General features: G+C 46.2%; 1 protein-coding gene and 1 long non-coding RNA gene across 2 annotated transcripts in view; both read right to left on the minus strand.

Moving 5' to 3' along the window:
• Positions 1-15,071, minus strand: part of LOC306836407 — a 124,030-nt gene that overhangs the window by 9,426 nt on the left and 99,533 nt on the right. The window lies entirely within an intron of this gene.
• mertka (c-mer proto-oncogene tyrosine kinase a) lies at positions 506-15,034 on the minus strand. Its single transcript, XM_079362557.1, has 19 exons — positions 14,716-15,034; positions 13,184-13,499; positions 12,999-13,099; positions 12,638-12,808; positions 9,528-9,614; positions 9,334-9,449; positions 8,403-8,592; positions 7,133-7,278; positions 4,658-4,793; positions 4,314-4,464; positions 3,333-3,415; positions 2,991-3,086; positions 2,834-2,914; positions 2,650-2,742; positions 2,437-2,555; positions 2,238-2,347; positions 1,709-1,868; positions 1,382-1,518; positions 506-1,279 (listed from the first exon to the last, which is right to left on the minus strand). Exons 1-19 carry the CDS (start codon positions 14,801-14,803, stop codon positions 823-825), a joined length of 2,838 nt encoding a protein of 945 aa, XP_079218683.1. The 5' UTR covers positions 14,804-15,034; the 3' UTR covers positions 506-822.

The raw sequence follows: 15,071 nt of genomic DNA on the forward strand, positions 1-15,071 counted from the left end.
GCCCTTGAGTGGATTTTTTGTGGCCCTTGACTTCAAATCGAGGGAATCAGAAGATTTTGGCCCCAGGCCTCATCAGATGGCATATTTCGTTCTTTTTTTCTTTTTCATGTTAGCGAGGGAGACCTATAAAAGCCTGACTATTCTTTGCAAAAAATTCGAACACAACAGTTTCCCACTGCAATTAGTTATTGTGTATTTACATTGTTTTTTGAAGAGGTCAAAATACAAAAAGTTCCTTCCAATATTTAAAAAAAACAAACAAAAAAACCCTGTGGCCCGTGAGAGATTCTAACGCCACAATTTTGGCCCGCAAGAAAAAAAGTTTGGACACCACTGGGTTAGACGGATATGAAGAACTTGAGTTGCATTTTAAAAGAGGAACCTTTTTTTTGTAGTAGATTTTTATCCGCAAAGCATGCTGGGAGAAAAGTGTTCATTAACACTAAGTGACACCACTGTGGGAAATAAAAATGTTCTTATAAACACAGTCATTAATGTGAGGGAATTAGTGTAACAATAAAAACTTTAATGACGACGTCTCAAACTCATATATTTATACATTACATAAGATCACTTCTGTACATTTCTATATTTACATCACAACAAAATCCAATACAGTAAACAAGTTCACAGTTCAGTGTCTCTTAAGCTTATGAAAAGTGTGCATGAGTATGTTTGAAGTTGACACAAAAAGACGGTCCTAACACTGGCCACATAACGCAATCACTGCTGGTACGACAATGCTACAGAAAGTGCACGTGAGGAAAAGTCAAGGTGCTCCCAGTGCAATGAGGCGCTTCATTTCCGTTTCAGTTTGGATCTTCACAGCAGCTGAGAGGTGTCACACGAGCTGTGATCCGCCGCCGTCACGTCGCCGCTCGCCCTGCCTCCGTTCGTGCGACTTGTTAAAAGAGGAGTGTTGGCAGCGGGAGGTCGCGTGGAGAGATCGGAGGAGATCACCACCACGTAGCGATCGTCGCCCTCCTCCTCCTCCTCCTCCTCTTCCTCCTCCAGGCTGCCGTGAATGTCCGCGGTAACCACTGAGTTTTCTGCGGCGTGGTGGCTGCAGGAGGGCGACGAGTTGAACAGCGGGTGATCCGCAGGGAGCGTGTCTCCCTCCGCGTCGTCTTCAGGAAAGCTGGTGTTGATGTAGATGATTTCGTCCTTGCTGAAAGACTCGGGAAGCTTCTCCGTGAGCTTTTCCATCATTTCCCGCAGTTGTGTGAAGGAGGGTCGGTCCAGCGGGTCGGCCCTCCAGCAGCTGTACATGATCTCATACCTGCACACAGGTGAATCGAGGAAATAATCACTCAATAGATCATGAGTCCTTGTGGGTGCAACCATCACAATATGTATCAATATGTAAAGGAGATGTACTCACAGCTCATCCAAACAGTCTGTCGGCTGCTTCAGTCGATGTCCTTCCAGTAAGTAGTCGTAAATCTCGTGATTCTGGATGCCGGGATACGGCGTCATGCCTCGTGTAGCGATCTCCCACATGGTGACGCCAAACGCCCACTGAAAGACACAGAGTAATATCGTTATGTTAACTTATGACTTCTATTTCATCTTGTGAAAAAAAACAAAGACACCACACCCTTCAGAAGAACTCTGACTAATCAACCCAGCAGACGACTCAAAAAACACGATGAGTCGCACCAGACGAGGGCAGAAGTTCTTCTTCTGGTGACACATGGACGCCACTCACCACGTCACTCTTTATGGTAAAAACTCTGTCGGCCAGACTCTCCACTGCGATCCACTTCACCGGCATTTTGGCGATCCTGCCCTGCCGGTAGTAATCTCCACTGTAGATCTTCTTTGATAAGCCGAAGTCGGCCACACACACAGTCATGTCGTCACGCAGCCTGGAAACACACACACACACACACACACACACACACACACACACACACGTGTTAATGTTATTGATTTACTGTTTCTTCGTTGTTCAGTTTTTATCTCAGCTTCGTACGGGTGACCTTGAGTGTTTTGAAAGGCAGCGACGGAGAGATCCCCGAAGCTGTTTGACGGTTTGACAAAGATAAATAAATAATCTGTTCATTTCTTATCACAGATTTATATTTAGGGGCACAAACATTAAAGCTAAATCTGTGTTACTGTGCTAAACTTCAAACCTGCGATGACTGTTGTCCTCCTTCCTCCTCCTCGTGATCCTACATAGTTTTGTCATGGCTGTCTTAAATCATTAATAAAAGCTCGATTCTGTAACCTACATGCAGTTGCGAGCCGCCAGATCTCGGTGCAGAAAGTTACGACCGCTGAGATACTCCATGCCCAGAGCGATGTCCACCATGAACTTCAGGAGGGTCTGAGTGGGCAAGAACTGTGAGGAGGAACAACAAGCACAACTTAACAGTGTTTATCATCATATTAATATTCTATCAGGTCACTGTTGACCTTCCCGTGTCTCACCACTGGACTCTCTCCCAGACGAGAGCGCAGCAGGAAGCTGTGCAGATCTCCGTATTTCATGAACGGCAGGATGACCATGGGCTTGGGAAAATGTCCAGCGCCCACTTCCAAGCACACACCTGATGATGAGGACAAATCAACACACACAATTACTGGAGAGGTTTTTAAATAAAGGAAGACCTGTAGCTGTGGTTCTTCTTTCATTTCCCTCACCGAGCAGTCGGATGACATTGGGGTGGTTGAAATCTTTCATGCACGCCGCCTCGTTCAGGAACTCTTCGATCTCCTTTTGAGAGAAGCTGTCCACTGTCCGGGGAGAAACAGGAAGTTATCCGCTGCTTTGACTTCTCGTTCTGACTTCATAGATTAATCGTTTTAAGTCGAAAGAAAAGCTTACGTTTCATCGTCTTCACCGCCACTTTTTCTGAAGTGCCGTCCACTTGTCTTAAATGTCCCTCCATCACGGAGCCAAATTCCCCTGATCGATGGAAACAGAACACTGAATATCCTGCACAGCACGCCTTACGTTACGTTACGTTCACTCGTCCACTCACCCTCTCCCAGAACTTTCCCGATTGAGAGCAAGCTCCTCATGACCATCACGTCCTGAAGTTTGGCCTGCAGTTCTTCACTCACGCCGAGGTTCCCCACTGCAGAACAAAACACACTCAGGTCATCGTGTGTTTTTTTTAATTAATATGCTGAAAGCATCAGTGGCCTACTGTCGAGACCACACGCCTCATGTATAGAGGCTCTATTCCTGCGTGCCTCAAAATGTGCAAACAGAGGAGCACAAAGCATCGCCTTGTTAAACGTGTGAACACTTTATAGATTGTTTACTCTGAATGTCAGATTTTTTTAAATAAAGTTTTTTACAGTAATATTCATGAACTCACGAGTGATTCCTACGGCTGATCGGTTGTAGGATCTCTGGTATTGAACAACCGGCTGCAGCTTTTCTTCACCTCCGAACATCCACCTGCAGGGGGCGACGTGGAGACAGAAAACACAGGCAATGCTGAGATCACGTCATGACAGCTCTGTGATCACAAAAACAAAAACAAAGGGATTCGGTTGTGGCTGAGGAAGCCCTCTGAGCTGTCACTCGCTGTTTTTCCCTCTCCGAGCCGCCAGCCGTCACACATTCCTGTCCGGATCCTGATCGGCACGGCTGAGTCACAGCTGGTTGTTGTGCACTCCTCCAGCTGCACGGTTATTAACTGTTCTCAGGTGCAGGCCGTAGTGATTAAGAGGAAGCGAAGGTCGTTTATTAACAGAGTCAGGAAGTTTTTTTTAGTCTTTAAAGTCAAACAACAGGAGGGAAGGAAAACCATGGATACGAAAATAACGACACTATCCGTCATGTCTGAGGAGTTGGACAAGAGAAGACACATTATAATTATAGCAAAGCGATGCATCTGAGAAAGACAACACTTCCACCTAATAAACAAGACAATGAGTTGTTAACGACTTTCATTAAGTCTCCATAAAAAGGAGTTTTCTCCTGCCAGCCGAGTGGTGTTTTTATAATCAGGAGGATTCACCTCGAGCGAGCGGGAGGAGGCGCCTGAGCTGCACGACCATAAACCATCAGTCCGCACACGACTGTGATTTAACACCTTCGATTCGCCAGTTTCTTTCTCTTCGCTTTTCTCTTGCTATTCTGAGATTGTTAAACTCCACGTAGCATTAATGTTTTCAGGTGTGAACATTTATCAGATCGTTGGTGGACTGCCTGCCGGCACAAATACAAAGAAAGCCCCAGATGACATCAGAAGAATTAGTCAAAGCAGTGATTGGTCACTTCTGCTGAAGATGACACAATCAGACTTAGAGCAGGTCTGGTTTGCACTGAAGGTGAAGGATGGTCAGCGTACCTGAACAAGGAGTCCGACGACCTGTTGCGTACACAGATGGCCCCCCAGATGATCAGCAGCAGGAGACAGACGGCGCACACCACGGCCAGCACCACGTAGACCGAGTCAGGGACCTCGGTGTCCGGGCTGGACGACGGGGTCACCGATGATTCTGTGGGAAGAAAGAGGAGAAACGTGAGCAAAAAGCCACGCCTCCTTTAAAGGTCATGGCGAGGTCAAACTCTAGAAAACCGACTTATTGAGTGGAGCTAAAAATACAGAATGACGTCTTAAAGGTGTTTCTCTTCCTCAGCTCGGTTGGCAGGAGGATAAAGACGTGCAGATGAATCAATAGAGCAGCTTACTGTCTTCTGGCACATAGAGATAGACTCGTGGGCTGACCATGCCGCTCCCCGCCTGCGTGCACGCCGCCACCTCCGCGCTGTAGGTCACGTTGAATTCCTGCACGGCTACAAACAGCACGGTGGCGTTACTGTGGAACTGAAACACACAACGGCAGACGGCATCAAAGGAGAAACTGTGTCATGTCTAGACTCACGATAAGATCCAAGTCTCAAGGTTAAAATCGTTGGAGGGAAAGTTCAACCTGTATTTATAAAGACGACAATGAAAGAGAATCAATGAGCCAACAGTGACCCCGTTTAGTGGGATATTCCAGGATGTGTTCCAGCTGTGTGGGGAAGTTTGAAACGAATAATCCAAGGCTCATAACTTGATTTAAATATATATTTTTTTTACTATACTTGTAGGTACATTTATTGTTCAGCAGAAAGAGAAGTTTGATTGTGAGTCCCTGAAAAGTGTCAACAATCAGCACGTTCAGGAACATCTTGTACTTGTGTGCAACATCTCAAATCTCCCCTCTTCTCCCTCACTGTGTCCTTCGTCTTCGTCCTCCATTGAATGCACGACAACACATTTAAAAAGTCCCTTTCTCACGCAACATCAACACACAGCAGGGTCGCTGTATTCCAGAGATGATCCGTTTCTCAAAATGAGAAAAAAAAAAAAAAGGGAAGAAGGACGACTTCCCGGATAAGCACATGCGCTCCACCAGCAGGGAACATGTGACAGACAAACCCCGGCGTTTCACAACACCTCACGCCGTATCACCGTTAGGGCTCCAAAGTGCTGACAGCTGAACCCATGATTCACGCTCGCACACGTCTGTGCCACCACACACAGACGTGTGCTGCAGCAAACCCTCCAGACTTTAAGGGAAATGAGCTCAAACTCAGGAGCGACAAGAGAACATGTCAAAGTGTTTATGGATGTTAGCGCAGCTACTCGCTTGTATATAACAGCGGGTTAGAGTTAGGGGTGTGCGCCCAAACCGTTAGGCCACCGGCCCCCCTGTTTTTGAATCCCATCCATGCTGCTTCCCGTACTGCAAATGCTGATAAGCCCCAAGTGGACACTTGATGAACTGCAGTTTAAACAGTTTAAATCCCTGGTCTCCCTCTTTGGTTTGTTTTCTTGTTTGAATGAATGTGCAACATGTTCCACATGTGTGTATCAGACATCAAGTGTGTCCGCTGCGTTTATAATTCATCTGTCGTTTCGTTTTGTGGACATTTTGACCTTCATGTGAAAGTACGTTTTTGAAGTATTCACCTGCCGAGCGTCTCTCTTTGTATCTCTAATCCCTCTTCTGAAGAAGCAGGTGAGTGTGACCCATCAAACACACTTCCAGTCACCGCTACGCTGACGAAGCCTTTGTGTGTAACGGCGTCACAAAACCCCTGACGTGCACATCCCGTTGTGTTCCTATTCCATTCAGTCCGCGATGACTCACGGCCACATGCGGAAGAAAGGAAAACAGTGGAGGCCAGCTTTCACACCGTCGGCTTCCTGTCACTACGACACACACAGGAAGGACGGGAAACACACACACACGATTGGACCGCCAGAGAGGACAGAAACACGGCGGTCATCGTGGGACACCGTGCAGGACGTTTGATCCACGCGCTCAGACGAGTTTAGATACAGGCTGCTACTTCTTAGAAAGTGAATCCATGTGTCGGAGAGAGGAGCAGAAAACGTGTTTGTTTAGATAACAGGAAGCTGAACTCTGCTCCAGTGGGCAGGATGAAGGGAGGGTCACATATTCCCAACATGCACCACGCATTCTCCTCATATTTGTCATTCTTCAGTCATTGTTGTCAGAAAGAGAAACAAAAATTAAAAAGCATAAACTCCCTCTGCCTTCAAAACGCCTCAATGAAGAGGACGAGACCGAGACACATCTGAGACCAGGACGAGACCGAGACACACCTGAGACCAGGACGAGACCGAGACACACCTGAGACCAGACTCAGACCAGGATGAGACCGAGACAAGGCCATAGATATCAATGTAAAATCTTGTTGTGTTGAGGGGGCGTGTCAATCATTATGACTGGAAACACTCAGAAGGGTGTGGTCAAAACTGGGCGGGGCAAACCAAACTACAGTACATATAAACTAGTAGATTATAGTATATATTAGTAGATTTGAATGTCGTTGGTGGAGCGTCAGAGAAAAACTTGCTCCTCCTGTCGCCTCGTCTCTCTCGCCTTTCAGGTTGCAATTAGGGAGAGAGAGAGGGGCGGAGCCAGTTAATTTGAATTCATGCATCTGGGCAGGCTGGACCCGTCTCTCTCTCTCTCTCTCTCTCTCTCTCTCTCTAATACTCTACAATAACAGGAGGGGCTTTTATTTTGAAGCCCTCACAGGAAATGTGAAAACGCTTGAGATGGAATTCAGGGATAATGATGTTAAATCTGTTCTTGATGTCATTAAGATAAAGGATGACACGCTCCGTCTTCCCGCCACACTCACCTTGTTCACTTGGTTGACATTTCTGACGATGACGTCATAACCACGCAGCACGCCGTTTATCTTGTCCTCCGGGGGAGGCTTCCAACGTATCACCAGCCACGACTCGTTGAGATGCACGCTGACGTTTCGGGGATAAACGGAGGGCACTGAAAAGGATCATTAAGGGTTAAAACATGATGAGAGCTGCTTTTAATAAACTTCCTTTAAAATGTGCATTTCTGAAAAACGTCGATTCGGAAAGAGAAAGTCGGACTCGTCTTTGATTACGGTCTGGTATGTGGTCATTTCCTGGCGCAGTGTATCAAGTCTTTCAACTCACATATCCCCTGTGGTGGTTTTAGGAAGGAAATTGAACGCAGCTCCACCCAGTAAGAGCCGGCCTGTTTCCTACAGCACAGATTCAGCCCATAATGAGATTTTTTTTCTGAGGAGGGACTTTGCCTCCAGCAACGCAGGTTGTTGCGCAACTCTTGTAAACTCCAGTTTTTACTCGCTGCGCACACGGAGCACATTCAGGAGGCCAACGTAGCGAGCAAATAGTGATTCTTAAAGGTCAATACACACATACAGTCCAAGCCTGCTGTGTTTGCACATCCAGGAGAGTGTGTGTGTGTGTGTGTGTGTGTGTGTGTGTGTGTGTGTGTGTGTGTGTGTGTGTGTGTGATGGACTCAGATCAGCTTCACCTGCAGACAAAAATGTCAAGAATCTGGGTCGCATCTTTGACTTCACCCTCACTGCTTTAGATGTTAAATCTTTCTGGTTTCTTATTAAACTCAGAATGTATTTACTGTGTTTTGTTTAAGGTTCAAGGTTTCAAGGTTTCAAGGTTTAAAGGTTTAAAAGTTTCAAGGTTTCAAGGTTTAAAGGCATGAATTAAAAAAATAAAAGGGAGCAAAAAAAAAAAATCACCTCAATCTTATTATCATCGACTTCAGAGACTGAAATAAATAAATCAAGAAAACTTAACAGACTTTCCTTCAGTCGATCGTCTTTACAGAATCAGGTTCACGAGCTTTGACACACAGCGTTACTTTAACACACACACGCACACACACGCACACACACACACACACACAGCTGCTCTCCCATCATGCTGACGAGCAGAGCGGCCTGAATGGAAACTTTTCTAAATAAAAAAAGGTCATTTCATCATCCTGTTTTTAGAGATTTGAAAACGCTGATCCTGATTCTTAAAGATCGTTATTATTCGCCGCAGGTTCTGCTGATGTATCAGCCACTCTCTCGCCGGTTCCTCCGGTACTCACACACCTCCCTCTGTGGTGTTGCTCTGGATCCACGTGGTGACGGCAGACGCTCCCACCTCGTTGCTGCAGGAAACGCTCATGTTGTACCACGTCATGGCCTGCAGCCCGGGGACTTCACACTGGAACGGAGGCACCGTGGCGTTGACGAAGCGTGTGGTCATCACCTCCCCCTTCCTGCGGCTCACCTGTTTGACCTGAGAGGCAACAGGAAATAAGTCAGGGCCGGTCTGCAGACATGACGGAAGATATGATCCAAACGCTTTATGCATGTATGTGACACGTCGGGTTTTTAAGAATTCCTTCCTGTCGATGGAAAACCTTCAACTCCAACAAAGTGAATGTAAATATTCCTAATCCATAATCCAAATGTGACAAAACCAGGATATCCAGGTCCATGTAAACACTCAGTTTGCTACCTGATAATAATAATAATACATTTTATTTGAGGGCGCCTTTTAAAAAACCCAAGGACACCTTACATGCAAAGTTTTAAAAAGACAATAAAACATAAAAAGTAAAAAAAAAAAAGAGAGATTGAAAGATTTACGTAAGAATAAAAACAGGAGCAGATTGGATGGAGATCAGAGGGAGGAGGCTTGTTTGAACAGAGACGTGATTTAAAGATCAATAGAGAGTCGGATGTCAGGTGGGAGGGAGATCCAGAGGTGGGGGGGCGGAGCGGCTGTAGGATCTGGACCCCATGGTGGTCATGCGGGCAGGAGGGATGAGGAGGCTGAGGGAGGAAGATGATCTGAGGGTGTGTTTATGTGCAGGAGATCAGTGAGGTTATGGAGGGCCTTGAAGGTTATGGAGGGCCTTGAAGGTTATGGAGGGCCTTGAAGGTTATGGAGGAGAGTGTTGTTGGTGATGCGGTGTGCGATAGGGAGTCGTGGAGCGTGGATGGTCGTATCTGAGGCGTTCGAGGCGCTGCTCACCCTGACGTGACATTTACTCAGTGTGGAGAAACCGTCATGTCCGGGGCTCCAGCTCAGCAGCAGCTTGTTGGACTGCCTCTCCGTCACGGTCACATTAAACACCGGGCTGGGCAGCACTACAACACACATCAGGCAGATCAGGAGAACTTCTCCAAACGTGTAAGACCCCCCCACCGAAAAAGACCCGGCTCTACCTTTGATGTTGATGTTGGCCTCTCTGGAGGTGGTGACACCCTTGGTGTTGTACGCCTCACAGCTGAACTGAGTGTACCTGTCCACACCTGCAGGGGAGAGCACAATGTCACCGAGTCCTCAAGGTCAAGATAGGGCGGCACACTTTGATAACTCAGACGTTATTTTTACTTCACTTCTGGGAATTTTTAGCCCAGCAGCCAGACGCTTCATCACCAGGTTTTGATGTTTAGACAAACTGAAGGGAGAATCTGGGCAGAAGTTGCCGCGTCAGGCTCGATGGAGAAACAAGAGTGAAGCAAGACTACAGCAGCCGTTCAGGGATGACTCACTCCTTTATTATACCTCCAAAGTTCACACAGTAGTTTCTCATGCTGTAAGCAAAACCTCAGCCTCTCCCCGGTGTGATGCACTCTGCTAACAATCCTTTTTTTTTTTTTTTTTTTTTTTGCTGCGACGCTTTTCCTGGATGCACAATTCCCGTCTTTCAGCGGCCACGGATCGGCCCAGTTAGAATCCGAGCGGGACAGCTGCTGAATAGTGTCCCTTTTGTGCTCTGTTTTCCAGCGTCTCTATCTCGGAAACCCTTCAACAAAGCTAATCACAGAGCAGCCTGTGAGAGACGAGCGGGCAGCAAAGTCTGGATGTTTTGTTTACGTTTGCCGGACTATCTCAACCTCACGTGTTTGACTTCCTCTGCTCTGTCGCAGCGGGGTAAAGACATGTTCTTCGTTCGCTTGCACTGATTAGAACCCCTCCTCTTAAATTGGGTCAGTTCGAGGTGCGTCATTAAGAAACACAAAATGCCAAAAATAAAACTGATGTTTAAGCTCTTGGAGAAATGTGCAAAGACACGCTGTGCAAACAGGTCGAAGGCCAACGAGGTGTCGAAGCAAAGCGCACACTGAGAGGGTTGACTGTGCTCCAGAGAGGAAAACACTCACTCTTATATAATACTGCAAAAATGTAAAGTTGTTAATCTCTGTTTTACTCTGAGACGCAGCGCGGACGCCATCATTTATTGATCGTCTGTGTCTCAGCACGATGTGTTGTCGGAGGATTTGAACCCACAAATCCCTGATTAAATAAAGTGATGATGTTTCTCACATGAGGTTAAATTGATGCCAAACTGAGGAGTTTAACGATGACACGTTTTCACGCTGGAAAAAAAAAACCCATCACACCTGTCAAATTATTAAAAAAATAAATAAAAGTTTTATCAGACCTGCTGCTGCAGCATAATTCAGTTTTTACTGTGCAGAGTGAGTCAGATAGTTTGTGACGGAGCAGCGTGGGAGAGTTTGTTTTTTAGAAAAGACAACAATACTGTAACAACAGAAAAAAGAGGATTTAGTCAGCAGGAGAGGTTTCACACACATTAAACATACATATATATTTAGGTGGAATAAGGAAATGAAAACAGGTCATGCTTTGCATTTCTTCTTTCAGTATGGTGGGAGAGAATATCAAAACTAAAAGATGATGGTTTGGCCTCCCTGATGGAAACCTCAGAAATTACAGGGAGAGAAGTTTGTTCTGCCGGGCTGAACGAGAGTTTCCGTTTTTAAACTCTGGCAGCAGATACGGAGAAGAAGAAAAAAAAGAGTGGATCAGGCCAAACTTCTGTTTCTCTCTTTGAAGAAAGTTTGGTCGACTCGTTTTCAAAGCAGACACAACAAACCGGAGTTCATTCAGCGAGAGACCCGGTTTGTTCAAACAATGACATCAGGTGTTTAATTCAGGGTCAGTAAGCTTTCTATGACCTGAATAAAATCCACACCAACCTCTCACTTTAAGTGTAAATCCTTCGTTTCAGGCAACATTAAAGGGGAAGGTGCACGCTTTACTTATACAATAATTTACTAACTCACATGACACAAGCTACAGAGAGATCAAAGTTTATGTGGGGAAAAAAAAAGACTAGAAAAGTATGCATGAGTTGATCATGCAGGAGAGTGGGCTACACTGTGTTGTTGTGCCAGCAGAGCTCTGGTAGAGTCTGCAGCATGCCAGCCTCTGTGTGCAGCCCCTCCCTGCAGGGTAGTGGGCCGGCCCGTGAATGAGGCCTTTGTCCCCAGAGCCAACCCCCGAACAGACTCCCTGTGCACCCCACCAGCCCCCCTCAGTGCCCAGGCCGCTGCCAGCGCTGGACCACAGCACAGCTCTGAACCTTTAACCCGTCAGCTTCATGCAGCGAGCTGCAAATGACGGGTTAGGGCTTAAAGAGAGGAAAGGTTAGCAAATGTTTGCTTTCAAGAAGAGGCCAACTGAGCCCAGAAAGATTTTATTAAAAGACCTAGTACCTCCACAAGTGTGGAGATAGTCAAAAAAGTCCAGAACTCAAATCATAAATACGTCATCACTGCCCACAGCTGGTCATTCCTCATTAGTCACAACAAGATCTTTTGCACACATCGAGCAGAATGGTGTGACAGAAAGCTCCGACCATGTTTAAATGACCGCTGGTGAACTATTCAGCGGTGCAGTGGGACGCCTCGGCCGCACGGACTCTGGTTATAGATCTGATTGCAGGAAGCAGAGCGTCGATGCTGAGGCAGCACAGACGAGGGAGAATAGAAACCACCAGCGAAGAGATGCTAGCTGGGCTAACGCCACACTTTCCAGACCTCACTACATTCAGCTTCCACGTTCAGCCGCAGCAGGAAGTTGATCTAAGAGTCACAAGTTTGTTGATGTGACCTCATGTGTGTCGACTCCAGAGAAACTTTGAAAACTTTAACACAAGCTGGAAGTTCTTTGGACTTCAGAGGAGAACAAACCACAGAAGAGAGCTCGATCAAAGAGCGCGCTCAGCTCCAGCTGACTTTTACAGACATCTCAAATTAAGTCTTTCTACAAGAGGAAATTAGTCCCACAGCTCCTCTGACACATTTCAGTCTGATAAAGAAACAAAGTGTGAAAAACCACAAACTGATGCTGACGTAAATTCTGCTCCCTTATTGGATGTAAAAAGACGACCTTTCGAGGTCTCTGTCTCCTTGACAGGAAAAGAAAACAACAGGGCAGAATTACAGCCGCTCTCTTTACACAACACGGCCTCTGTATGTGTGAGAAAGAGGAAGAGGAGGAAGAAGAAGAAGAAGTGGATCACCTGAAACAGAGAAGATGCTGGGAGAGTTTTGGAAGTCACTATCAGGTAATCCATCCCGGAGCCAGCGGATCTGAACGGGGTCTGGGGGTCCGACCGCCTCACAGGAGAGAGTGAAGGCTGTGTTTCTGCTCACGTTCCTGTCCTCCGGCTGATGGAGAAATGTTGGGAGACCTGCAAAAAAAAAATAAACAAACGCCGGATGAGTCAGTAAACTAAACACGCTTCAGTACAACGTGAACAAGAGGTCACGGCGTCCTGGAGCCGCGTGGGAGCAGGTGAGGAGGGGATGCCGAACTCAAGGCGTCAAAAATGTGACCAGCAAACCAACTTGGCTCCAAAAGTCTTTAAGGCGAAGACTCACCTTCTACCTGCAGCGTGATTGGCTGAGACTCCACCAGTCTGTTGTTGATGCTCAGCCTGCAGCGGTACTCCCCGGCGTCCATCCTCTGCACGTGGTTGATGCTGGAACAGAGCACACGAACACGCTGGTTAATCCTGCAGAGTTCGCCTGCAGCGCAGAGTCTCACCTCGTTGACGATGACGTACTTGACCGTGGAGAGGAGAGTCATGACCCCGTCCGTGATGGTCTGCAGCTCGTTGATCACCACCTGCATGTTCGCAGACAGGTCCAGACCGTTCTTCACCCACACCACGGCGGGCTCCAGCCGCGTGTCGGGGATGTCAATGGAGCAGTTGAATTTGGCCTCGTGGCCCTCGGACAGCTGGATGGTGCGCACGCTGGGCTTGAAGTGAAGCCGTCTCAGCTGATCCGGACTCAGGTACACTCGTGAAATGTGGGCCGGTATCACGAGAGGCTCAGAGGTCCTGACGGATCGGTGGATGTGGCTCGTGGAAAGCTGAGCTGTTTACAGAAAGAGATTTAAAGTGTTTTGATGCAACAGAAGCTGCTGCTGCTGAATGAAAAATACAAACTAGCCTGTGTTCAAACTCTGAATGATGAGCCTGATAATTCAACAAGTATTAAAGGTCAGAACATCCTCGAAGCTTCGATCACCTGACACCTCATGTCTTCATGAATCTATACGTCTGCAATTTGAAGGAAATCCTTCAGATCATTATCCAAAGACAGTCCGAGCGTCACACCTCCGATAAACAGAGACGTCTCGTTTCAACGCGGCGAGTTCTGGATTTTGTGGAAGCAGAGAAATCTTTGCTAAATCAACAAGCAGCAGGTTGGAATTCATTTCCCTCGAGATAAAAGTGATTCATCCGTTTGTTTCACCCTGTTTTAGTCTGATGAACTCAATATTATCTTCCTGCTGAGATAAGGTCAACGAGAGTCTAAACTTCAGACTTCTGTTGTTTTTCCTGCTAAAAACTTTTAAATAATTTTATATTTGGACTCACTTCCAGCAAATTCTGGATTTTGATTTTTTTTTATTTTGAACATGTGAAGGAATAACAACAAAAAACAACAATAATAATAATAATAAAAACAGCAACTAAAGTAGAATAACATTTATTTCCTTTTTTAGCAAAATATAAATAAAAACTTAACAAAATAAACAAACAAACTATTTAAACAGTTTCACATGTCCGAAGAGGAAAAAGAATAATAATCTCCATTAACTTCCATTTCAATTAAAGTAAAGTTTGTGCAACAACTACTGAATTGACTATTATCTGATTGAATACGATGATACAACATGAAAGATTATAGATGATAAATAAATCGATTAATCGGCTGATCATGTCAGCTTGTTTTAGACTGGATTAACTCGGTAGCCCAAATAAAACATATTGTGAGATATGGTCACAAAAGAAAACCTTGTGTCCACTGAAGTGTTTTTACTGTCACCATTCCTCTGCAAACCCGAGGAAACCACATTTTATGAGCGCAGTGAAAAACGAGCTGCAGAGCTGAGAGACATTCTCTGCATGCCTTTAAAGAGCTCAGATACTGTGGATAAAGTCTGGAAAAAGCATCTAAATCAATGTGTGTGTATAATGAAGAGAGGATCCCAGCTGCCTGTTGAACACTAGATCCAGATCCACTTTAATGAGGGACATGAAAAAGTGCAGGAAAACACAAAGTCTGAAGAGGATAAACAACTCACCGCGAACAGGAGCTCCCACGATGAGAATAACTAAAGTCGCCGTAGAGAGAAAAAGTCCAAAGCAGCGTGGATGTAACTTCTTCTCCATGACCAGGTCTGATCTGCTCCCTGTCCAGAAGGAGAAAAAAAAAACACGTCCACGTTTCGTTTCTAAGCGGATTGTGCAGGATCCACAGTGACCCACATCCCCCTGCACAGTGGCGTTCACTCGGGCTGTGTGGAGAGCTGCTGACCCGGGAGCACATTCAGCTGGAGAGCAGAAAAAAAAAAGTTTACTTTTCTCCACGTCACAGGAGGGTCCCGTGGAGGCGGGGCTGGAGGGGCACGCGCCCAACAAAACCCAAAATACTGCTTGA

The sequence above is a fragment of the Symphodus melops genome (genome assembly GCF_947650265.1).
Source record: "Symphodus melops genome assembly, chromosome: 15".
NCBI classification, from domain to species: domain Eukaryota; kingdom Metazoa; phylum Chordata; class Actinopteri; order Labriformes; family Labridae; genus Symphodus; species Symphodus melops.

Coding starts and splice junctions, on each gene's coding strand:
- mertka (XM_079362557.1), bottom strand. CDS start 14,803: ATGGAGAAGAAGTTACATCCACGCTGCTTTGGACTTTTTCTCTCTACG. Junction 9,615..12,637: donor CAGCATCTTCTCTGTTTCAG/GTGATCCACTTC, acceptor TCTCCCCTGCAG/GTGTGGACAGGTACACTCAG. Junction 1,519..1,708: donor TTACCATAAAGAGTGACGTG/GTGAGTGGCGTC, acceptor TGTGTCTTTCAG/TGGGCGTTTGGCGTCACCAT.